This window comes from Mandrillus leucophaeus, unplaced genomic scaffold, assembly GCF_000951045.1.
Source record: "Mandrillus leucophaeus isolate KB7577 unplaced genomic scaffold, Mleu.le_1.0 Scaffold226, whole genome shotgun sequence".
Classification (NCBI taxonomy): domain Eukaryota; kingdom Metazoa; phylum Chordata; class Mammalia; order Primates; family Cercopithecidae; genus Mandrillus; species Mandrillus leucophaeus.
In genome coordinates this window covers 3,592,428-3,618,152 of record NW_012102321.1, presented here as the reverse complement: position 1 = coordinate 3,618,152, position 25,725 = coordinate 3,592,428, and the positions used below count along the sequence as shown (strand labels likewise).

Below are 25,725 nucleotides of genomic sequence, written 5' to 3'. Positions count from 1 at the left end.
TTTTTACAAAGGAGAAAATTAAAGTACCCAGGAATCCTGGTTGGATTATAAGGGCCACTGACCCACATCCCACATGCATTTTGGAAGAGATCCAGGATCTGGAAGCCAAGAGTTTTCTTCCTCAATTCCCTCTCACTTCCCAGGGTCCTAACTTTGACCTCCATTACCTCTACATAAACACCTATGAAGGCACAGACAAGGAGCGATCTCACCCTCAGGACCTAACAGCACCAGAGGCCAAACACTGCTCTTGTGGCAAACATTGGAATAAACCATATGTATATATATGGCTTACAATAATGTTTTAGGTTGGTGCAAAAGTAACTGCAGTTTTTGCCGTTACTTTCAATAGTAAAAAATCGCAATTACTTTTGCACTAACCTAATAGTTATCATTAGTCTATCCTCCCCCTTATTTTTTTCTGTATTATTAGGAAACTCGGGGCCGTAGAAGTGAAGCAACTTGCCAAAGGCCAAAATTGGAATTGGAATTGTGTCATCCATAGAGCTTGCCCCTTCAGGATACCTCCTGTGCCCAGGAGCAGTGAGAGGGTTGAGAGTAGGGTGGAGTGACAAGGGCCAGCCTACTGTATTCCATATCAAGTTGTCAGCAGGATGGCCAGATCTTCAACCCAATTTGGGATTTGGTAGGCACAGGATTCTGCACCTAATTGCTATCCATGAATCATCCTTGTCAGGTTGTTTTGCTAAGCATATTTTGTGTTTAAGTACAGCAAAATCTTTCAGAGGTTCAGGCAGTCATTATAATAAATTATCTGATGAATAAAGGGCAATGATCACAGGCCCTCATGTATAAAGGAGTATCCTGCGGCATTGAGACAGCATAGCTCTGGAACAGGTTATGTCTATTGGGAGCTCGCTCCTCACTGGCAGTAATTTCCAGAACACTGCTACTAGAGGAGAGGCTGTCTGATAGAGCTGTGAACAGGGTAGGCTCTCAAGGCACACTGCTTGGGTTCAAATTCCACTCTATCACTTCCTACGTTTGTGATCTTTAGGGAATTATAAGCCTTTCAGTGTCTCAGTCTCCTCTTCAGTAAAATGGGAATAATACAACTGTCTGACTCATAGGATTGTTCTGAGAATTAAATGAGTTAATACATATTAAAAACATAGACTAGTGCCTGATCAATATTAAATGCTCAATAAAGAATGATTATATTTGTTTATAAATACTTCTTCAGGCTGTAAGATATTCCTCATGGATAGTGATTCTCCCCCAACTCTGCATGCACTTTGTTCATTCTCTCCTCTGGAAATTTAATAGGGATAATATGGCTGGGCTGCAATATCACCCTCCTCCTGTAGGTGGTTCCCTTTCCCTTATGGCAGTACTTTCCATAAAAAATTCATTAATATTTAATAGGTGTTTGGCAATAAGATCAAAAAAAGTTTCATGGTCAAGATATATTGGAAATACTTGGCTAAACAAAGATAAAACATGTTTCTTTATTGCAGACCTTTTCAGACCCCTCTAATGTGATAAGTGCGTTGTGAACCTCTGAGTGCATATGAGGGGATGGGTGGCAAGGAGGGCACGTTCTCCAACTTTTCTAATCTCCGAACCTTTTTTTTGCAACATGACAACCATTACCCACTTAGGCGACATTAACATTCTACCAAACTGAGTATGGGTAACATTTCATTTGGATTGCCTTAAAATGATATTTCTCAAAGTGTGGCCTGTATATCATCTGTTTGTTAAAATTCAGTTTTCTGAATCTCACACAAGACCTACAGAATCAGATTCTATGGAGGAGGGGCTGGGGATTCTGCATTTTAATAAGCTCCCCAGGTGCACATTGCATTTTGAGAACCACTGCCTTAAAGGAAACACATCCCTAATTTTGCAATGTATACATTTGAAATCCTGAACACTATCCTTAACAGGAAATATAGTTTTGTTAGCTTTCTAGTAACCCATATCTTAATGAAAATGGGTGTGGTGGGGTAGATGATGAGGTATTGGGGTTTTTGTTGTTTTATTTTTAACTGCATAAACATAAACGTCATCCCTGTGCTCAGTATTGAGCCAGGGAGCTGGGGGAAAAAATGGTTAAAGAAAAAAAAAAAAAAGACTCAGGCTCTACCTTCAAAATGTTTACAGTTTATAATTAAAAAGGGAAGCAGACAGTACTTGGCCTCTTTGCATCATTGTAGGACCTAGGCTGCAGTCATCTTAGAAGTCAAGTTCACATGAGAGATAGATGGCTCATTCTAGGAATCAGAGTAGGGAGAGAAAGAATTTATCTTCTAGATGGCTCAGTCATGAATGAGCCATCAAGATATTGGTTTTGTTTGTTTGTTGCTATCCTGAGAGTTGGGGTGGGGCTGGGGAGAACCATGTAGTAGAGGACTGCATACACAAAAAAATAAGATGAAGCAAAGGATGAGGGTGAAGAGTAAGCGGGGAGAGGAGACCTAATAACTGGATGAATTATGGGGAAAAAACCCTGCTGACTCTGTTCAGTTTAAGGTGAGAAATAACAGGATTAGAATGTCAAATTGCTGAGTCCCACAAACCTAACCATAAACCTCCTCTAAGCTGTTCAGCTTTTTTTTCTCCGTAGTCACTAATTAAATCATGCCTTGAAAGAAATAAAGTAAAATAAAGTAAAAGCCAAATGCTTTTTTGAGTCGAGTAGATTACATACCACTGGCCTATAAGGAGCTGGGTATCTGGTTGATGTGTAGGGGGAACTGAAAGTGGGAAGGAAACAAAGAAAATAGAGCACTTGTCTCTTCCTTAAAAAAAGGTTTCATAATTATTTCTCATTGAATGTGCCATCTTTGTAGCACCTTACTTTCATATGCAGTCTCTTTTCCCTAACTAGCAGTAATCGAAAATATGTGGGATTCCCTTTTCAGTGTGATTTATGTAGAACTGTAAACCAGAGGAACCCAAAGCACATTATAAACAGTATTTGAAGTTCAAAAATTATTCATGTCTCCAACAGGAAGAATGACCAGGGAAAGTTTAACATGATGGCTCACCAGTTCAGTATCCTTTCCACCATCCACACCTTTTATCCAGAAAATATCTTCATAAACTGTTTGCTTTCTTGAACATAAGCTTGCTACATTGGTACATTCCCAAGTTTCTTCTCACTGATTTAATGAAAACACAGTGTCTGTGTCCTAAGCTTAGTATCTCTGTGATCAAATATCTGATTCCATCACCTGAGGCCATGATGAGTCCATTTTTTCCTGTCACTCTCCTCTCCTACATGGGGCAGATCTGCCCATCAAATAAGAATTTAACCAACTAAAGCCCTAACAAAGATATTGCTGGTCCTGTGTTCTGCTGTTGTTTGCCTGAGCAAAATCCATCATTACTCTATATGCATATGGCATGTGTCAACTGTTTTAAAATTAGCCAATTTTCCTAAGCATACAAATGGATTTTTGTCATATCACATGAACCATATATCACAAAAACAAACCAGTTTTTGTTGTGGCTTTTTTTTTTCTTTCCAAAATACATTAAGTCTTTTAAAGTCACTGCCAAATCCATTTTGCTCACTGCATTTGTGAGATACATTTAAAGAAAACAAGCAGAAAAATAATCAATCAATCAATCAAAAAAAGCTCATACACTGCCGTCACCTGGAAAGAAATCTAGTTCATTACCAAACCAACCACACCTAGAAGGCTGGATTGCTTCACCCTGCTTTTAAATAATAAATAAATACAGCATTTACATGCTGCCCTGCACTGAGAGTTTGAGACAGGGCAAAAATTAAAACAAAAACAAAAAAACACTAAGTTTAATAAAAAGAACTGTCATTTATGGAGAACTCTATATATCAGACTTGATGAGTGCTAATTCTGCATTATTTCATTTCATACTCTAACCCTGTGAAGTGAGTGGTACCACATCCATTTCACAGATGTGCACCCTGAAGCTAATGTAGTAAAGTAATTTGGCAAGATCAAATACATGGTACATAGCAGAGCCTGCCAAAGACTTGAACCCAAGTTCACCATGCCTGAGTCTCTTCTCTCAATGACTATGTCGTCACATGTGTGAGCAAAAAAAACCATCGAAACTTCTAAAGACATGGTATTGAGGCACCTGGTTTCTTCTCTTCATTAAGGCTGTACTGGCGCGTTCTGTAAGGGTTGTAGATCAGAGCAGCCCTCTTTGGGAAATTCTGCTTGAGCCTCTGCATAAAGCCTCCAAACATTGCTAAGCTCAGGAGTGATGCAGCGTATATAAAAAATCTAAAGAATCGGCAGCTGTCTGTATCGTTCGTTTTGAAGGGCCTACCATTCCTCTCAAAAAGGAAAAGCACCATGTCTCACTTGGGTTAAAATCTGTGAATTTCTCTTTTGAAATGCTCCAGTGTTAATTGGGAGGGCAGCACATTAAATCATTATTAGTCATTAATACCTTAACACAAATTAGTTGATCAGGTTACTGAGAGGTGTGAAGGGCCCTGGGGGAAGGATATTATCTTGATGGAGGTGGTGGGGAGTTGCCAAGGAGGGCAGTTGCCAAGGAGGGCAGTCTCTGGATTGCTGCAGGGTCTGAGTGAGGCGCCGGCGGGTAGCTAAGGGAGGATGGGAGGGGTGGGGCAGGGAGGGAGGGACGGGACCAGGGCTAATCAGCTTAGTTCCAGACAGGATTGCTTCTGCAAATGTAACTGTCCCTCCCCACTCCTTTTCCGCACACGCGCACACACACACGGGTCCCCTGCTGTCCCTTTCGAGCTTGCGGGAGTGTACTTACAGGTAAGGGTTTTAGGAAAGGTACCGGTCACTCCTCGGCAACCTCCGGGGCAAGAATCTCGCCTGCGCCTCCGCTGCCAGGGGCTTGTAACACAGCTTTTCGCCTCTAGGGGTCTCTAGTGCCCCGAGGCTTCCGGAGGAGGCCGCCCTTGCTCCGCCGTCCCTCGCGGCTCAAATCCCAAAGGTCGGAGATTTCAGAAAGAAGAGGCGCGTGCAGGGCGCCTCCCAAGACCCCGCCACCCGCCGGCACACCAGTCAGCCACCTGCCCCTGCTCCTGCCTAACGACGTGTTGATGATAAATGGCTGAACACCGAGTGAGGGGGAGGCAGACGTTAGCTGCCCCCACAGTCCTCCCTGAGTGCTTAGGTATTTCTATGTCTCAAGGGGATTTCAAGGGCTTCCCTCTGCATCCCCACCTCACACTCTTCCAGTAAACCCAGTCCCTGGAGCTGCCAGACTACAGCCCAGCAGGAGTCTCCGCGCTCTCAGCCCGGCAGCCTCGTGGTGGGGATGGGGCATGAAGCCGAGTGAGCGACAGGGCAGGCCCCAGTCACCAGCTCCCGGCTGCAGCTGGGCCTGTTGCTCTGCCCTCCCTGGGCTGGGGCTCCCCGCGAGGGAGGACCGCTGCCTTCGTTCTGGGAGACCTGGGTGCCCTAATGAAAACAGAAGAAAAAGAAAATCACAACTGAGGAGTACTGGGAAAAAGTACGAAACTTTGAGCGAGGCACCATTCCTCCCAATCCACTGTTGAAGAGGCTGCAGGAGTTGATGTCAGAATTCTGGCTTTCTAATTCATCCTGCAACGCGGGTTTGAATCCCAACTCCACTACTCACCAGGTGTGAGATCTTGGGTAATTGACTTAACCTCTCTGTACCAATTTTATTTTTTCATCTTCAAAACGAGAATAATAGTATCTACTTCATAGAGAGTTGTTAGACTTGAAAGAGATCTTACAGTGCATACTCTCAGCATCCAGTACAGTGCCTGGCACACAGCAGGTGCTTATTCATAGACATTGAACTCCTTGCATTTTCAATTACTGAGAACAAGGGAGAACAACAGTGATTGGTCCTAGTCTCACAGAACTCGCAGATGTTTCTGGGTTAGTGAAAGTCTTATATTTTAAAATCAGTTTTAATATATTACCTGTGATTTTAAATGAATCACAAGTTTTGCTTTTCAAAGGACTTCTGCAGCGGTTTTCAATGTGTTTTGAATACCTTTAGGTTCCAAGGAGTTGCCCTGGCGAACACCTGTGGATGAGGAAAGAGAAGAAACAGGTGGCAGAGCTCCAGAGCCCCTAGGCCTGCTCCAACCAGAGAGCTGCCCTTTTATCTGCTTTATATATTGGACTTCTAGGTAAGGGTTTGTTGATTAAAGTCTTCCACTGCTTTTTTGAGAGATGAAAACCACTGTGAATGTGTCCTTGTATAATTCAGGGAAACCTTTTCCTTCAAGCTTAAGGATGCTCAACTCTGCTATTTGTCAATCATTGTCTTTAATCTTTACAGTTTTTGCGCAACGTAAGGTGTAATATCCATTTTGCTAGGTGGGGATACTGAGGCTGGTACAGGTCACACATAGCTGAGGTCACACAGTGGGTAAGTGACCATGACCAGATTGATGCCCAGGTTTGTTTCACCCAAAAGTCACCCACCCCATTGACCCTCAGAGCCACCCAGGGTGGAAGGCAGAGGGCATGGTGCAGGGGCAAAAGCCCAGAGTCTGAATGTTGGTTGCTCCTCTATCCTTTGCCTTCCTCAGTTTCCATATGCAAAACAGAAATGACACTTACTTCATAAGGTTGTAATAAAAATTAAATGAGATAATATAAGTAAAAATGAACCTAGTACAATTTTTATCATAAAATAGGCATTGGGAGTATATTAAGTATGCATGAACTTGTCCCACCCATTTCATCTGCTCGCCAAATAATTTCTTTAACCTTTTATTATAAGAGATATTCATTCAGAAGGTATAGATGCATGCTTGTGTATATACGGGGTGTGCGTGTATGTGAATACATATGTATGTATGTGTGTGTAGATGTGTGTGTGTAGATATAAAATTGTAGAGCAAACCTGCCCTCAGGTCAAGAAACAGAACACTGCCAGCATCTCAGAATCAACCCCCTCCGCACACCCTTCCTTGATCAAATTCCTATTTCTCCCTCCAGTTCAATTCACTTCCCATCTTGTTAAAAAATAATTGTCTTTTCCCCTTTTACTCATGCCTCTGGGTTGTCCCCAGACCTTTTGCTCTGCCTCTGTCTGTCACTTTGCTAAGGTTCTGAGTGACACGTTGGTCACAAGAGAGAAGTGAAATAAAGTGGTTCAGCAAAACAGGTGTATGTGTGTGAGAAAGTGTGTGTGTACCATGCTTCCCACCCTTGTAGGATGCCCCATACTGGACACCTTCTGAGATATGTCTTAATCCAAAAGAACAGGAGGGACAAGTAGATTTATAGGGGATAGATTTGGGAACATTTGGGCTATTTGCTGTACCCCAAGACCATCCAGGCTTGAGTGTGGTACCTCCAGCAGTGAGAGGTAAACATCACAGCAGCTAGTGTCTTGGTTACATAGAAGAAACAATTTTTCTCCTCTTTAGATTCCCAGATCCAACTCTAGAATTTCTCCTTTTCTCAATTGACAAATTACACCTCAATTTGAATGTTACTTTCTCTAAGAGACTTTCCCTGACCAATGCCTCAGTCACTCTCTCTGACAATACTCTATTTTATCTTCTTCATTATCAGCACTTGAAATTATTTATTTGTTTATATTGTTATTTTTCTGGATACCATAGTAATAAAGAATGTGGACTCGGGGTCTAAAGTTGATTAGAATGCCAGCTCCCCTAGTTACTAGCTGTGTGGCCTTGGGCAAGTTACTTAACCTCTCTGGGCTTTCAACTCATCATCTATAAAATAACAAACCTACTTACCTTACAGGATCAAATGAGTTTATTTGTGTAAAACTTTAGTACAGTGTCTGCCTGACACTTAAGTACTATTAAAGTGTTAGCTATTATCAGCAAAGTCCATAATAACCATGATTATCATGACTATAATCATATCTTCTGTCTAGAATGGACACAACTTGAGGGCAGATCTTTTATCTGTGTTGCTGTTTGCTGAATCCTCAATGCCTAGGAATATGACCCAGCACTACACACTCTTAATAATACACTCAATAAATATTTTCAGAGAAGTATGTCTTAGAGTCTCGATCCCAGCCCTGCTGCTTGGTGCAGGAGATGGCCATATCAACAAGTCAGAATGGTGTGGTGAGTACAGAGCAGAAACAGAATTTGAACAAGATGTGTAGGAGTCTAGAGGGGGAGGCAATTAATTCTGTCCCAGAGTCTCAGAGAAGACTTCACAGAGGGATACTATTTACAGAGTCTTGAAGCTCAGTAACCGTTCAAGAAGCAGAGAATAGGACAGGGGAAGATTCTGCATGAAAACAATTCAAGACCTCTAAGGTTCCAGAGTGCTGAGGGAGTTGCCTGGCGTTTGAAGTGGCTGCTGTGAGAAGCAGGATGTAGGAAAGATGCACAGAGAGGTTATTGGACCAGCTCATGAAGGAGCTCCTGTTTGTTATGCAAAGCAACTTGTTATTCTGACAGTAGTGGGGAGTTGCTGGAGAATTACAGTAAGAGGAAAAGCATGGTCAAATTTACCATTTTGAAAGATCCTCCTGGCTGCAGGGAAGAGACTGGACTGGCTAGCCTTCAAGGGAAGAGATACAGAGATCAAGTCCTGGGAAGATGCTGGAGAGAAGGATGAGAGCCTGGCATCAGAGTGTGGCAGGAGGGGTGAGGAGGAGAGGATGGCTTTGAGAAATCATTATGTGGTCGACCCTGTCAAGCCTAGAGGATTCATTGCATGTAGGGGCAGTGTGAGAGAAAGCAGAGCCCAGGACAATTTACATTTCTTCATTATCCCTCTGGAAGTCAGGTGGATTTTGGTACCTTTAACCAAAGCAGGAATTTGGGGAAAGGAATAGTTTGGGATGTAAACTGGTGCATACTGAGTTTAGCTTTGAATTTTAATCTTGGTAATGTCAAAGTGAAGGCCTCTAGTAAGAAATAGTGTTAACATTTGTTGAGTATCTACAATGTACCTGAAACTATGTTTGGCACCTTACTTATTTTATCTTACTTAACATTTAGAATAACCCATTGAGAGATCTAGCATTATTATTTTTTACTTTTATAGATGATAAAACTGAAAATAAAAGAGGTAATAATCCCTCTTTTATGTGGTTAACGTGTACGAACAGTAAGTAGAGTAGTTTGATTAAGCAAGATTGAATGAAGTAAATAGAGAAGGATTAGAAAATACAGTAACAAAGGTAATTTGGGGCAGGTTATGAAAAACCTTGAATGAGAATCAAGTGAGAGAAAGCTTGTGAAAACCTTTTGTGAACTATAGAATGATAAGCAAATATGAGTTCAAGTTGTGGCCAAACTTATTGCAGTGAATGACAATAATGACAATGAATGAGTTATAATATTCAAATCTGTAATTTTTAAAAATTCAATTATTGTGTCTTCTTCCCATTCTTCTTCTTGGTCCACAAATTTTGTTCTTGTTGTTGTTTTGTTTTGTTTAGAAAGAGTCTTGCTCTGTTGCTCAGGCAGGAGTGCAGTGGCGCAATCTCAGCTCACTGCAACCTCTACCTCCTGAGTTCAAGTAATTCTCCTGCCTCAGTCTCCCAAGCGGCTGGAATTACAGACTTGCACCACCACACCCAGCTAATTATTTCACAAAATAATCTTTAATACATGGCCGTGCCTTTCTTTCTCCCCACCACACTATCAACATATCTGATATGAAAACAAAAAGCTCTCACAAGGAATGATCATAACGTGGTAGAGATGAGAAGAAAGGAGGGAATTTGAAAGACAGACATACCCAGCTGATCCCACTATTGTGTCCTCACACTTTGGAGTAAGACCCTAAAGATTAGTTACTTGGTTATTTCTACTGTCATTCAAAAACTCGAAAATATTAAGATAAAATTACCAAGCCACCCACCGGTTCATTCTTTGTATGTGAGCTGAGAGCTGCAATGCTTCCCAAAGGCTTTGGGTGGGCTTAATTACAGTTAACAAGGTCCATCTTCAAATAAATATAGGTTGGTCTATGCTATTTGTGCCCTTCTTGACTTGAAATTTTAGAAATACATGCCTTAAGGCTCGCTCTGGGCTGCTCCTGACCCCTCCCTCCATGTTCTTTCTCTTTTTAATGTCTCTAACTCCTCCTATTTCATGCCTCTGCGCCTTTTCCCCATTAACCTGTCACTACTTTGCAAGGCCTTTGCTAACACTATCCAATAATAATAATAATAATAATAATGCCAGCCACTTAACATAATTTTAACTTTTCTAGTAGCCACATTAAAAAGTAAAAAAGAAATGGGTAAAACTAATGTTAATATATTTGATTTAACTCAATATATTCAGAATATTATCTTTTTAACATGTAATGAAGATTAAAAATATTGATGAGATATTTTACATTGCTTTTCTTTTCAAATCAAGTATTCCAAACCCAATGCCTATTTTATATTTACAGCATACATTTCAAGTGCTCAAGACCCACATGTTGCCAATATGCTATCATATTGGCAAGTGCCTAGAGCTTAGTCCTGTAAGGTACCAAATTGTCTTCTCCCTTTGCCCAATCCAGAATTCCAGAAATGTTTGCATTTCATGTGAGCCTCAGTAAGAGGAATAATGGGACTGGCTGTTGATGATTCCATGCTGTGTTAATGCTACTCAACTTTACTTCTCTCTCCATGACAGAGTGACAATTTAAAGAGGGGCTGACCTGCATCCTAATTGGTCAGACGAGACTGGTTTACCGTAGCCCCCAGTTTGAAGCATAATTCAGCTGTCTGTCTCTTCCTTTCTAGATAGAAGAGACTTTAATTCACAACTCTTAACCACATGCCCTTGGGCCCGGATCTCTACTCAGCCCCCAAATATAGCAGTGGATGCTTCTGAATAGTAAAGAGAAAAGGCATCATGCCCACAGTCCAGCTGCACAGTCATTTAACACAGGAAACAAGGGTGACAGCAAGGTTCAGGGAAGGATTTTCAAGGGAAAGTAATGTCCTTTGAGACCTGTTCCCTGAATAAACTCCTAGGGCTAAGCAACCAAACAGACTGGGTTCTTGGGAGTTTTACTTTTGACCTGGGAGCAATTATGGAGTGACTTTAGGTAATCCTTTCCACTTTCATGCTCAGTGGGAACTTCTTCTATATTGGAATGGGGCCACCCAAGCCATCAGTGACCTGCAGCCTGAAAAACGTCCCAAACCTTGTGAAGACCATGACCAGCGTGATTGTGTTACCAGTCCTCTCGCAGGCCCTGTGCTTTGCCTTGACCTTTCCTCTGGGAGAGATGCCCACTGTGGGAGCAAATGTGTGTGGCTGGCTGGTCACAGCTCTCTCCTGGTGGGCCCTTCCTTGGCATTGCCCAGGCTGGCAGGCTGCCTCTCCCCGTCCTGCCCAGCTGAGCAAGCACAGTACCCTGTGGTACAGCTTCAGGCAACACTGCATCCCACCCCTCCCTGCTTTTCTGTGGTCTCCTCCTTAGTGACTGCTACAGCGTATGTTTCATTAAAAGGGAGAGAGAAGGGGAGACAAGAGGTTATGTGCATGGGCATGCTCAAGAATCTTAAGATTGAAAATCTCCTCTCAGTGCTAAATGCCTAAGGGGTTTGGCATTTTGCCAGCTCTAAGAAAACCCCAGGAGGAACATTTGGGTGGAGAAATAGGAAATGGAGGAAAATCAAGGCTCTCTCTTAGGAGATTCTGATTCTAAAATATGAGAATTTTGTGTGTGTGTTCTCTTAAAATTTGCTTGCTTGTCCACAATATCCTCATTCAGATTTTTTGATATGATATTGATAAGCTCTCTGAGGTTGAGCAATACTTTTCCCACAATATATAGATTAGACTTGAGGATGGGTGGAAGGCCAGGCAATTTTCAACGTCTAATTAGATGCCCAGCATTCCAGAGCACCCTGCCTAGGTTCTAGGGCAACTTCCTGTAGACCAATATATGTTTAAAATAATTTAACCATCACGCCTGTAATCCCAGCACTTTGGGAGTCCAAGGTGGGCAGATCATGAGGTCAGGAGATCGAGATCATCCTGGCTAACACGGTGAAACCTCGTCTCTGCTAAAAATACAAAAAATCAGCTGGGCATGGTGGTGGGCGCCTGTAGTCCCAGCCACTCGGGAGGCTGAGGCAGGAGAATGGCGTGAAGCTGAGAGGTGGAGCTTGCAGTGAGCCGAGATCGCGCCACTGTACTCCAGCCTGGGTGACAGAACGAGACTCCATCTCAAATAATAATAATAATAATAATTTAACCAGGTGTATAGTATTTCCAGAATGCAAGAAAAGAGGTGGCCCAAGGAATCAAGCAAGCCTCGAAGTTTCCAACCTTCCCAACAGTGCTGCAGTTATTATTTCTGTCAGTTAGAACCCTTTCCCTCATTCTTTCTATCCAAACAAATCCCACCCCATCCTTCATGGCTCAACTCAAATTCTCCTTCCTTTGAATACTGATAGTTCTCACTATCTGTACATATCAATCACAGATGAACTAGTTCGGCCTTGTGAATTCTCTGGTACTGAATTGCTGTTTAGAACCTATGTTGTCATTTCCCTTTTGTCAGATGTGAGCCTAGTTTCCTAACTAGACTGCAAGATCACTGAAGGCAAGGGCAAAGGCCTATAAGACTTTTATTCTTCACGGCTTTTAAGTTAGTCCCAGAGGAGAAACCCTGTGTCATTGTAAATCTCCATCCTTATAAAGTACAGAACAACTAATTCAGATTATAATTACTAAAATCAAACTATTCCTTAGAAGAAGCCCATGGAGTCTGGGGTTGGTTCAAGAGTGATGAGACTCAGATCCCATTCCGTAGTGTCCCTTAAGTGCTGCGTGACCCTGCATAAAGCAGTTCCTCTTTCTGAGGTTCTCTGCCCTCTCTTTTCCAAGAAGGGGGTTGAAATCATTTTAGCTTTACTTCTTAGGGTAATCAAAGATGAATGAGACAATAAGCTGTGTGAGGATTAATTAAATGAGCTCTGTAAAGTGCTCTCAGCCCTTCGGAAGAGGATGCCATCATAAAATGTATACAAGGTCTTATTATTTAACAGAAAGAGTCAAATCGCCAAAAATACACTGCGCAGTGGGGAAAACAAAACACTAACCAGGAAACCTCAACTAAGCATCCCAGTCAGCAGAAAGTGCCCACGCAGATGTCTCAAGTCCCTCCAGATTACCTCTTGTTTGTGAGTTGGGGAGGGATTTCAGAGCAGTGCCTCAAAGGAGTGTATCATTTTTCTGCGATACTCCCCAGTGGCTAGCCTGTGTCTTGGGAAAGGGGATCAGGAGAAGGTGATGACGCAGGGTTGTTCTTTGCCCTTTGGCCTTGCTCAGTAAACAACCTGTCAGGAGGCCAGAAAGGAGCACCTAGAAGATAATTTTGAGGGCCAAAAAGAGAAGATGCTCCCCATCTTCGAGACCAGCCCCATGCTGACAGAGCAGGAACCTTCCTCCTTCCCCAGCCCTTTTTTCCTCACCTCCTTTCTTGTGCCCACACTGCAGCACACATCACTCCATTCTAGGAGACAAAGCCAGCTCCATTTTTGGTGAAGAGGGGAAGTAAGAGTCAAGAATGCTTTGTCTTCTCCATGGCTGCAGCCCAGCTGTCAAACACTTTGGAGCCAGCTGACCTCCAGAAGGGGAGACTATGGTGTGACATTTGCTTCCTTTCTCGCAAACATTTCACAATATACATGCTCTGTGCCTTTTCAAATCATATCCTTCTCAAAAAAGCAAGGCATGCATCTTTTCCTAGAGTAGGCAGCAGCTCTGATATTGATAAGACAGGATCATTGTAGCAGCATTTCTTGGTCATGCCCTCAGTGCTGCAAAACAACTTATTCTGGGTGAAGGAGGACTCCAGGGGGTCATGCCTTAAACAAATAACATACACACAACTGTGTGAGTCAGGAGGGAAAGCACACAAACTCCAGCATCACTTTGCTGTTGTCTGATGTCATCAGACTGCCCCCCAGGGGATTTGGTAAAATACTTTAGTTGCTTGGTTAATACTGGCATTGCATGTATTTCAGCTAGCATGGTCAGAGAGAGTCACTTCAACATGCACATGTCTGGAGAAGGACAGAGGCAGAAATACTTGACTTACACTCTACCTTTTATCCCTCTGATTGGTCTATGCTGACATAACACTGTCCCTGCTGAATAAGGCCCAGATTACCTAACTATAAGCTTGGACTTTTATAATTGTTATCCTTCTAACAAAACATTTGTTTCTGCTCCTAGCACCCTGCTCCCAGGGCTGCAAAGAGCACACACACAGTTCTTTACAGAGGGGTCTGTTCAATCACGTTACAGTGCATTTGCTTGAATATTAGTTAATATTTGGCTTAGGTCTATATACCCTGGATAAATATGTACCATGCAGAGGGACTGCTTGGCGAGGAGAAAAGTCCTCTGGGCTGGAAAAACAGCTCACAAGTTCATGTTCCTACTAGGCAGGAACACTCCAGGCATCCGTGGTTTGGGCAGGGTGCTGCACATGCTTGGTTCTTCTATGGGCAGCCTGGTTCCTGCATACAGCTGTGAGCACAAGCACACATACACACACACCACAGGCAGCATTCGACAGTGTACCCAGATGATCACAGAAACAGAGAGAGAGATCTGCTAGATGATACCAGCACATCCCACCTTTCAGCACATCAGTGTTCTTCCCTAGTGTCTCCAGTGCTCTGCCAGGCTCAACTCAATCAATGGGGCTTCTGCCACCACTCTGGGGAGACTATTTGCAACCTACAGGGTTCACTGTTTGGAATTTTATTTTCCTGACTGCATGCGCATGGGAAACATGCCATAGGGCTCTATGAGCACGATTATATAGATATCGTGCATTATAACCTCCGCTCTTTGGGGTCCTTCCCAAACATAATGAACCTCTCAGCGTCAGCTGGGCAGGCGAAAGTCCTCGTCATCTTCTGCAATTATGCAGCCCTATTGCATTTTCTGAAGCTAATAGGAGTTGCACTAACTTTGAGGACTTAAACCAGGCAAAAGCAATATAGGTCAGGCAGGGTGCCCAAACCCTGTGACAGCCATGCAACACCAGGAGGCAATACCAGAGCGATCTCTCGCTCAACCCCAAAGTCCATTGCTCAGCTCCACAAGACAGCAACTAAGAGAGGTGTCATCATTCCCTCTGCCTGCAACTGCCAGGCACTAGGGCAAGAGGGTTGTATGAGAGCCAAATGGTCCCTTTACCAATGGACACACCAAAAAGGACAATGAAAAAGGGGAGAAAAATCACCGAAACCCTGCACTGTTACCTTGAATCCTTGCAAGAGCCCTCCTTGCTGTATCAGCTGCTCCCCAAACCTTCAACGACAGGGAGGAGACTCCTAAAAGATTCCAGGTTTTTGTGCAACATCTCCAGTGGCAGCTTTCCAAAGTTTTTACTTCATGATTTCTTGTGGCTCTTTCTCATTTGGGGAAACGCGAATGCCTCCCCCTCAGCGTGTGAGAGGGAGCGGATGTCTCTTTTCAAATTCTCTTGCTCCCCGCTTTACTGTCGGTGCCGCCGCCGCTGCCACCGCCGCCAACGTTAGACCACTTGCCTGCTGCCTTCCCGCTGAGCAGCCAGGATCCTGGTCTCCCAGAGCATCTTTGAAGTGGGGCTTGGGCACTGGACCGGGGCGCACGCGGGGTGGGAGGGGTAAGGAAAGTGCAAGACCCAACTGGGGGAGTCCCCCTGTCCCTCCGCTGAGGAGAAACCCAAGATTTTGCCTTCTTTCCAACTCTAAAGAGACTCACCCACCAGCTCTCTCACCCGAAATCACAGACTTGCACATGGGCAGAGACAGGTCTTCCGGCTTCACCGCTCCCTTGGCTGCCTGCAGACCTGCCCCTGACCTCGGAGCGCACGGCAGGTGCACATCCCTGGGCAAGTCCTAACGAGATCCTCCGAGCTCAGCGTAGGCGCTGCCAGCGCAGCGGCGAACAGCTTGTGAGGCAGGCGGATTGCATCTCAGAGCTGCAGCCCGGCGCGTCCCCGCTCCGACTCCACGCTCTGTACCTAAGCAGTGTCACCTGCAGACTCAGACACCAGATGAGTGTCTTAAGATAACAATGCTGCCCTGCCTGCCTCTCTCTTTCTTTCTTATGCACGTAGGTTGGCAGCCAATGGGACACAGCGCCACACTCCCCACAGGTGCCCATTGGCTGGGCGGCTTGGCAGGGGGCGGGCTCTGAGCTTCACCGCTGTCTCCTTTGGTGAGCTGGCAGGCTGGGGTACCAGCTCTGTTAACCCTCCCAGCGTTGCAGTGGGGACTTTTTGGTGTGGATAAGGAAGCCTTGGGTGCATTCACGGGTAGGGTGTTCGACACTCTAAGAATGCTGGAGAACAAGAAGTAGCTGGGGAGCTAATTACATTTTCTTCTAATCTTCCTGAGTTACAATAATCATTTGTCCCAGCCCATTTTGTTTGCTTGCTTAACTAGAACTCCCAGAGATTGGGACCCATCTGAGCCATTTCCCATCTAATTTGAGGTTTTATTTGGTTGTTTTGTGCATTTTTTAGCCTCTTGGATTACTTAATTAGAAATGAGCCCCCAAGTGAGAAATAGTACACACAGACACACACACACACACACACAAACACACAAACACACACACACACACACACACACACACACACACACACACGAGATCCAAGAGGGGAGAGAGGTAAAAGAGAGCAAGAACCCAGTAAGATGGCTAGAGAGTGAAAGAGATTTAGAGGCCAGGACAGCTAAATCAGGAAACATTCTGTCCCCACACCAGGTCTGTAAGGACAAAGGCAAAGAGGAGAACTTCAGGTTTCTGGGGAGAGATTAAGTTTTAAAAATGTCCTTCCAAAAAAGGGAATTGTTTTGCCTGTGGTGTTTTCCCTCTGTGTCTTCTTTCACTTCTGTGTGTGTCAGGAAGAGGGACTGTGCATCTCCGTTTAGTTTTTAAAGGAAGACTAGAGAAATCAGAACAGGACCAGCCTTGTTTCTGTGAAGCAGGTGCTGTTACTGGGCCTGTGAATTGAGAGAGAGGGAGGGAGGAAAAAAGAGAGGGAGGTGCAGGGAAAAGGGAGGAAATGAGAAGGGAAGAAAATATTAACTTTACATTGAAGTGTGAAGTATGTATTTTTGATGTCCTCATGAGGGTACAAAACTGAAATATGTCCCACTAACTAGTGTACTAAACTAGATTTTGGCAAGAGCATGGGAAAGAGAGTAATAGTTGAAGAGAAATCCAATTCAAGGGAAGAGCTGGGGACTGGAGCTGTGGAAGGAACTTGGGAGATCCATGCTATGTCGTGTGGTGGGGGAAGTATGAAGAAGATAAATATATAGTCAGAAAGGGAGAGGAGTCTTTCAATTTAGTTTCCTTAAATGGAAAGCAACATCAGAGATTATTTTGTAAAGAACTAGAAAAAAAGTATGCAGAGATTTAATGAATGTTTAAGAAGTACACATGGAGATTAGCTAAATTGCATCAAGTAGCTGTAAGTTCTGAATGAATGAAGAAAATTTAGAAATTTTAGAAATTTAGAAATTTTCTTTATTCATCCCCTCAGACTCACACATCTATCACTTTCACCTATGTTTTCTTCTCTGTATCTTATACAACTTTGAACTTCCTTCTGCATACTGCAAGTATCTGTTTGCCTAAGCTACAAAACATGCCAGAGAATGGTGGTCCCACAGGGTCCTAAGCTCTCTGTATAGAATAAAGTATCCAAGTGAGCCACTGAAAGCCTAATATATTGCTACCCAACTGCTGAGTTATTTACTTTTGTGATGTCTAGAGACAGAGACCCACTGAACTTGTCCCAAGTGATAACACACTGAAATGTTAAAATAACACAAGGGAGTGGGTAAATGGAGAGAGGGGTTGAACATTGCTAATTTCAATGGAAAGAAAGTTAAAATTTCCAAAATCTGTAAAAGAGAGAGGAAAGAGGTGAAGGCAGATAAGAAGACAACTTGAAAAAGAAAACTTGCTTGTGCTTTCTTCTCCTGTAAAGTCTGAAGCCATGTAAAAAATTTTAAAGAGGCAGAATATGCATTAAGAATGGCCACAGGTATATAGTTTGATGAATCTTTGCCTATATATGCATCAATGTAACCATTACTCACTTTATTTCCAGCACCCCAGGAAGCATGTTCCTGAACTTTCTCAGTTAAAACCCTCCAGTCCCCAGAGATAACTATATTCTGACTTCCATAACCAAAGACTAATGTTACTTGTTCTTGAACTTTGTAAATATAGGATCTTGGAGTATACACTCTTGTATCTTGATTCTTCCACTAATCATTATGTCTCTGAGATTTAGTCATGTAGTTGCATGTTTTATTGCTGTGCCCCATTCTATTACATGACTACATGACATTTATTCATTCTGCTCCTGATGGATATTTGGGGTGCTTTTTTTTTGTTTTTTCTTTTTTCTTTTTTTTTTGCTATTTTAAGTAAACTTGTTATAAATGTTTTTGTGCTTGTCTTTTGGTGGATGTATGTAATCATTTCCTCTGGGAAAACACCAAGGAATATAAATTACTTAATTTGCTTTGACTACTACGCTGGAGAAAATCACCTGAAGATGACTCTGAAGCCTATTATCTTGCCAAAATAACTGAATAAGGTGATAGTGGGAAAGACTATCGCTACTGAGTACCAACTAAATGCCTAAAATGTGTCACATTCTTTATATACATAATCTCATTTCCTCCTCACAACCACCCCCAAAACTATGTATTATTCCTGTTTTGCAGATAAGAATATTGAATTTAAGACCCTGTATTAGGAAATAGCTGTTGCTTTCCTGAGTGTATGTGTATGTGTAGATATGTAGATGTTGGGGGAGATGTAAATAAATGCCTAGGGAATGGAGCTAGAGGAAGGGAAGTGATGGAAGTTCTCACTGCATAGGTGCAGCAGGAGATTGGCTTGGAGAGATGGGACAATCTGAAGAATAAAGAGTGTTGCATTTCAGGCGGACAGAATGTTATGGGAGGAGTGAAAATAGGAAATAGACTTTAATTTGGTGGAGAGATTGTGTGTGTGTGTGTGTGTGTGGTGGGAGGATAGAGATATTGTGCAGTGAGCAATCTATCTAGACAAACGGTGTGAGATTTACAAGATTTTTAAATTTCTAAACCATGAGGTTTGAGTTTTATCATGTAGAAAAAAGAAAAACTAGAATGACATAATGAAAGTGAGATTTCATGAAGATCAACCTGGTAGTTGTGTACAGAATATGTTGCTAGGAGGGAAAGGAATCAAAATCTATTTTAATAGTCGAGGAAAGAGGCCATTGGCACTTAAATACACGAAGGTGTACCTCAGGAGAAAAGTGAAGATTGGAGATAACAGAGCTTGCTTTTTATAGTGTTTTAAAGAACAGAAATTTTCTGAGAATGAATAAATGCAATGTAGTCATGTAATGCACTAGTACACAGCAGTAAAACATTGAACTACATGGATAAATCTCACAGACATAATGATGAGTGAAAATACTAAGACACAAGAGAGCATATACTCTAAGATTCTGTGTTTATAAAATTCAAGAGCAAGTAACATTACTCTTTGGTGATGGAAGTCAGAAACATTTTCTGTGACCTGCAGGGGTGAGCGGAGATGATTGGCCCCATTTGTTGATGGGGAACTAAAGACAAGAATGGTCCAAGTTTATCTCCAAATAGGAATATTATGAAGTTAAGTCTTTAATCCAGTTCTATAATTTCACTGTATCATTATGCCTCTACACAAAGGTGATGATCGAGATGCATAACATTTTCCCCCATCTCATTCAAATGTGAAACATCATGCCCTAGAGATGGCCTGGTTTCTATGCACTTCAAACTTTATCCACATCTCTAGGTATTTAATTCCCTAAGAAAAGGCCATGTGACATTATTTCCATTTTTACAGGAATCAAGTACCCTGGAATAATATATTCCCTTTAAGAAAATTCTACAGTTTCTTTTGTTTGGTTCTTATTTACAGAGAGAGAGAAGGTCTAGAAAGACTTGAGATACCAACTACCAACTATTCCCAACTCAATGTACATTTTAAGAAGACTAGATATTGACTTATTAGAAAATCAACCCTAAGTGATTCACTTGGGCTTTCTAACTTGACTCAAGACTCTTCAGAGAATTAGAAAGAAAGATTTCAAAGTGACGGTAGATTATATGCTACTCAAAAACAGTAGGAGTATTCTTCTGGCTGTGCTAAGCCTAAGGCTTATGATATGGTAGGTACAGAAACATTTGCTAAATTAATTACTGTGGTCCATAAAGCCCAGTGATTTATCCATGGGTGTACCCTAGTGTACCATAACTATATAGTGGAAAGAGCAGTGGGCAAAGAAATCTTGTGTGGTCTTAGCTCCACAGAAGATAGATCACTATTTCATGGGCCTCAATTTCCTTATCTGTTAAATGAGAGATTGGATGAACACATGATCAAGTACTTACAGGCCATTTCTCACATTCTAGTATCAAGGGTGTTTTCCTGGCATCCACTATAATTATCCAATGGCAAATAACCTTGCATAAATAAGTTTAATAATAGATTGTTTTATGCTAGGGAGAACAGAATGAAAGAGATATTCTGTTTTTTTCTGACTCGGTTTCTCTTAGGGGAGCAATGACGATGAGGATGAGTTTTCAAAAGGTCGTTAGCTGGTACATATTTTTTACAGTAGTTTACAGTAGTTTGCAATGCTGCATGGTAAGATGCCTTGGGTATAAAGTAAGTTAGGTATAAAAACTTAACTAATAAAGTATCTTTGTTCTTCTTTCCTTTGCATATGTGGTAAATGATCTTTCACTACTTTAACATTACCTTAAATATGGCTTATTTTCTCTATCCAATTAGTTAAACCTTGTAAAATATATGGCAAAAGCATTTTTATCCTTTAAAGAACATATTTTCACATATGCCAACAAACTGACACCAGGTAGAATGAAAATGTAATTGTTTCTTAAGCAGGGGTCCTCTTTTAGACCAGTAGTGAATTATATTTCTAGAGTGAGAACTACAAATAACACAGTCTTCATAGCACCTCGTATTGAAGTTAGCGTTGACCCAATAACATCGGAGGGACACGTTTTGGAAATAAGTTATTGGTTATCATGTGAGAGAAAGTTCAGTTAAATGTCAGATTTCAGAATAGACAATGTCACTTTTCTACCACTGTTTATTGCATATTGTCATCATTTTTAAAAGGCAACATTGTTGAGTACTACTGGGAACAGATCTTCTACGGGTTTTGGTGCTGGTGGTGGTAGTATTATTCTTCACAATACTTACGCAGGGTGCTGAATATCTGCCCTGTTGTACCCTTGACTGGACTGGGATTGACTTAGCTCATATCCTATGATATTCTTTTATTACTTTTCCATCTGTTAAGAATGCTTAGGAACTTTGGTTTTTCTCACAATTTCCTTCTAGCTTTGTCCTATTTACTAGATTCTCTAAAATTAAAAATTCAAGATTTATTTGAGCTAACTCTGCTTTTTTTCCTATCATCTATAGTATTCCCCAAATCATCTTTTTATTGGTTACTACAGATAACATTTGTGATAGAAATGAAAGGAAGCAGAGAGAAGTTACAAGTAAAAGTTTTGATCTCCTGCTTAACTGTGCACCTTGCTCTGTTGTGCATATCTATCCATCCATCTAACCCAGTATAACAAATATTTTCTTTAAATATTTTGCAAAGGTAGTGCTAAGTAAAAATATGCACATGTGCATTCCCAGCTGCCGTTCATCTTATGTACAAATCCAACTAGTGGGGCGGGGAGAGGGCGGAAAGCAAGCCTCGGACAAGCTATAATACATCCACAAAACCATTGGGGGAATTTCATCTACCCCCACCGCCCCGCTTTGCAGAAGCGCCCGTTAAGGTGTGTGCCTGTGTGTGCCTTCCTCAAGCCTTCTGGATAATGATGCGAGAGGGAAGATTTTACATTGCAAAGACCAATGTATTAAAAATGCCGTGCAGGTAGTTCATAGCCAAGAGCCTTGCTCGTGTTGGAGGATGCCACGGAGGAGAGAGGCAGGAGCACCGACAGCCAGCTGGTGGCTGACCTGATTCCCTAGAATCCTCAGCTCCCTTCCTCTTTCCTCTCGACGTCCTTCCTTCCCTTTTTCTCCTCTCTCCCCTCCCCCGCTTTCTCCTCCAGATAAGCAGCTCCGGGAAACAAAGAATCCGGGGCTCTCCAGACATCAGAGCTTAAACCCATCACTCTGCAAGCGGCATCTCATTCCGGGGTCCAGGGCTCTCCCGGCTCTCCATCCCCTCCCTAACCTCCCCCGCCTCCCGCGCTCGCTCCCTCGCTCCCTCCCTGCTCGCTTCCTCCCCCACCATCGCAGCGCTAGGAGGAAGGCGGCCGGGGCTCAAGATGGCTTTAGCCGGGCTCTGCGCCCTGCTCGCCTGCTGCTGGGGGCCGGCAGCTGTGCTGGCCACGGCCGCCGGCGACGTGGATCCATCCAAGGAGCTGGAGTGCAAGCTCAAAAGCATCACGGTGTCGGCGCTGCCCTTCCTGCGCGAGAACGACCTGAGCATCATGCACAGCCCCTCGGCCTCGGAGCCCAAGCTCCTCTTCTCGGTGCGCAACGACTTCCCGGGAGAAATGGTCGTAGTGGACGACCTGGAGAACACGGAGCTGCCCTACTTCGTGCTGGGTGAGTCCCGGGGGAGGTCGAGGCGGCCGGAGGCGCTGGACCGGCACCCCCACCCCCCACTCCAGCTCTCTCTACACACCCACTCGCCGACGACCTCCCCTCCCCCACTCCTACCTCCCGGATCCGCCCCACTCCCGGACCATTCTCCACACCCACTTGCATACTAGCGCCTCTGCACCTGACTTCTCCCCAAATCCGACCTGGATGCTGAGCCTCCTCTCAGCTGCCCTGCCCCAAAGAAATAGGTTGCAGGAGTCTCTCTGAAACCTCTCCCAGCCTTGACCTCCCAGCTTTGATTCGGAAGCACATCCACACAGCACTTTTTGTTTGCTACCAGCTCAACTCCCATAATCCCTTTTCCCCACTCCCTAGCCACATGCTCAGCTCTTTGCTTCACACACCCTGGGCACCCACACCCACTCACAGCACTTCCTGGGGGCTTTAGAAACAGGTATCCTGTCATCACCTTGCCAGCTATGTGCAGGCCAGATTCTAGTCTTCATTCATGGAGAGCCCTTTATCTATCACCAGGCTACTGACACCCTCCCTGCCAAACACTCAAGTTCCTTATCCCCCAACTGTTCATTCTGGGAAGTCCTCCAGAATTAGATGCTTAGAAGTCACAACCCCCTAATTCAACCACATCCATACATCCATGTCACATCACAGTTGGTTAAAGATATAATACAACTGTAGTCTGTTAATATTGGTCTCTTCTTTGTTCCCAGGGCCACCTTAGATAGACATAGGCATTCCTGCACACAGAATGACCTTTCTAGGCAAGGGGCGATTCCTTCCTTTGTTTGTTTACATCTCTCTCTTTTTGGTTCCCCCACTGTAATTTTCTTAGGTCACCTTCAAGTAGTGGAACTCCTGTCACTTCAGGTACTGGAACCCACACATTACTTCAAATCATACCTGTTTTCCACTACTAAGCTGCAAAGATATTGTGGTCCTGCTCTAGTATCTTGCAAAGCACCACAAGTTCATGTCACTTAGCCAAATTCTCCTCACTTTCCCAGGTACAGATGGAGCTCTCACCCTGCTGTGCATGCCTACCATGCAATCCATTTCTTTAGTGATGTTGCCAATTATTCTTATTTTGCCCAGGAGAAATTCAAAGAAAACCACACTTCAGTCTCTAGGTCCAAGAAGAGAAAAAAAGAAAATGTCCAGGAGGCTGTTCCATCTACTTAATACCCTACCAACTAGAGTTCCATTTGCAGGAACATGGTTTCCTGATGGCCACATGTAGGCTGGAGCCACGTGTGGAATTCTAACACATCCCTCTTGCTCTTCCATCACAGGAGATGTCTTCACAATGAAAACATTAGAAAGTGAGTGAATAAACCCCTACTCCCCAACCCCTATGGAAAAGCAATTTCAAAAATTGCCTGGCCCTTTGAAAAGTTGCTTTACAGTTCCTGGAGTGCAGCTCAGTTGAACCCATTAAACCCAACCTACACTCTTGACAGGATTATTTATTTTTGCATTCAAAAATAGCAATAACATAATAAAAACTGGGGATTAGCTGGAAATGGGACAATTGTGGATATGCTGCTCATCAAAATGTACAATTATTGGGTTATTTAGAGGATGGAAAGTTCACGTTGAAATCATGCTGATGTGCAAAGTATAGTCTGTTCATCATAGTATATAAAAGTGAGTAGAGGGAATTATGTGCTTCTAAGGAGGCTGTTTTGCACTCTGCTTGTAGTGTTTACTGTGCATGAAAAGGTACATGCATGGTGCTTTAAAAAAGGGAGGGCTAGCAGGTATTCAACATTTCATTTCTTTTTTACAGAATCCCAAATCCAGGGCCTAATGCTGTGATGTGCCTACTAGGAACCAATGTGCACAGTGAAAGCCCAGATGTTGTAAGAATGGGTTTTCTGCACCTCTGTGCAAAGCTGCCCACTGCAGTGTCCTGTTGGGGTTGCTATGGTAACCTGCTGCAACTTGGCATTTATACACAGGCACACAGCCACACTCTCTCACTTCAGGGCCAGATGCACTATTTAAATACCTCGATTGTCTCCCACCCTCCCAGTCAGTGGGGTATGCTCAGAACCACAGACGGGCTGATACCTATTCTTTCTGGTTCATTATGCTCAAAGGAAGAAGGAATGAATTTCAGTTTGGGTGGGTGGTTAAACAGATCGGGGCAGAAAGGAAGAGGAGTCCAAATTTATGGAGGATAGACTCAAAGGTAGTTTTGAATTTAACTTTTGTGGTCTTGATCATGCAGCTCTTGGCCAATGGTGAGGGCTGTAGTGAAGTTGGTTTTGGGATTTCCCTACTCCTATCTTTGGAACCTTGTTTACTTAATCCATCTCCTGGAAGAATCTGAATCAGTCAATTCTGGAAATTTATTGAGCTGTACTTGCTCAGCACTCAGAGGCATTACTAGGAAACAGAACTTAAAAAAAGTCTCTTGCTCTCAAGTAGTCTCTAGTCACTGGAAACACAAAGATACCTATAAGAGCTGTACCTACCTAATTGTGTGGTATGGCTGTTAAGGGGTATAGGGATGCTGTGGAGGGATCTGCTTGCATGACAAGAGCAGATTCCATGGTAATCATGGACCGGAAGCTTTGACTAAAATCAGACCTGTCACTTCTTTGAGTGAAAGAAAAAGACAAACAATAAGAAAAACAAGCTTTGGCTTCCCTTTGCCTCTAGGATCAAGTCCTGTAACTTCACTGAGGCTAACTAGGGTCTTCTCATTCTGATTGCAGCCAGCTTCTCCAGCCCTTTATTCCTCCAAGCCTGCCATGGCCTTCTGGACTCTTTCAAGACTTTGCACATGTATCTACTCTGCCTAGAAGGCTCTTTGCCTTTTCTCTATTAGGTGGTATCCATTCTTCCTTCTAAACCATGCACATGTCATCTCTCTATGAAGCCTGTATCCCACTTCTGTGCTCTTTGCATGGATTAAAACAGAAAAACACCTACAAATGTGCAAAATTAAAGGTAGATTAGGTTTGGCTTGGACTAGGAAAGGTGAAGACATTTAAGGTCAAGGAGAAAAGATGAGCAAAGGCATTTGGTGGTGGGAGTGAATATGGAAATAGTGTGCATATGGCATAGTGTGGGGATCAGCCTGCCTGGACAGAGCCTTGTGGCATAACAGTACTGGGGACTGGGCCTGGCTCTGT

The 25,725-nt window shown here is 43.1% G+C and overlaps 2 protein-coding genes across 3 annotated transcripts in view; one reads left to right on the top strand and one right to left on the bottom strand.

The window, feature by feature from the left end:
- Positions 1-15,510, bottom strand: part of BRINP2 (bone morphogenetic protein/retinoic acid inducible neural-specific 2) — a 115,058-nt gene extending 99,548 nt beyond the window's left edge. Inside the window, exon 1 of the mRNA XM_011981447.1 lies at positions 15,172-15,510. The gene's annotated coding sequence lies outside the window, so the exon portion shown is untranslated. The remainder of the gene's footprint in view (positions 1-15,171) is intronic.
- Positions 15,511-22,056: 6,546 nt separating this feature from the next.
- ASTN1 (astrotactin 1) overlaps positions 22,057-25,725 on the top strand; it is a 314,268-nt gene continuing 310,599 nt past the window's right edge. For both annotated transcript variants that reach the window (XM_011981446.1, XM_011981445.1), the window contains exon 1: positions 22,057-22,567. In XM_011981446.1, the coding sequence (XP_011836836.1) occupies positions 22,285-22,567 (283 nt within the window). In that variant the 5' untranslated portion in view covers positions 22,057-22,284. The remainder of the gene's footprint in view (positions 22,568-25,725) is intronic.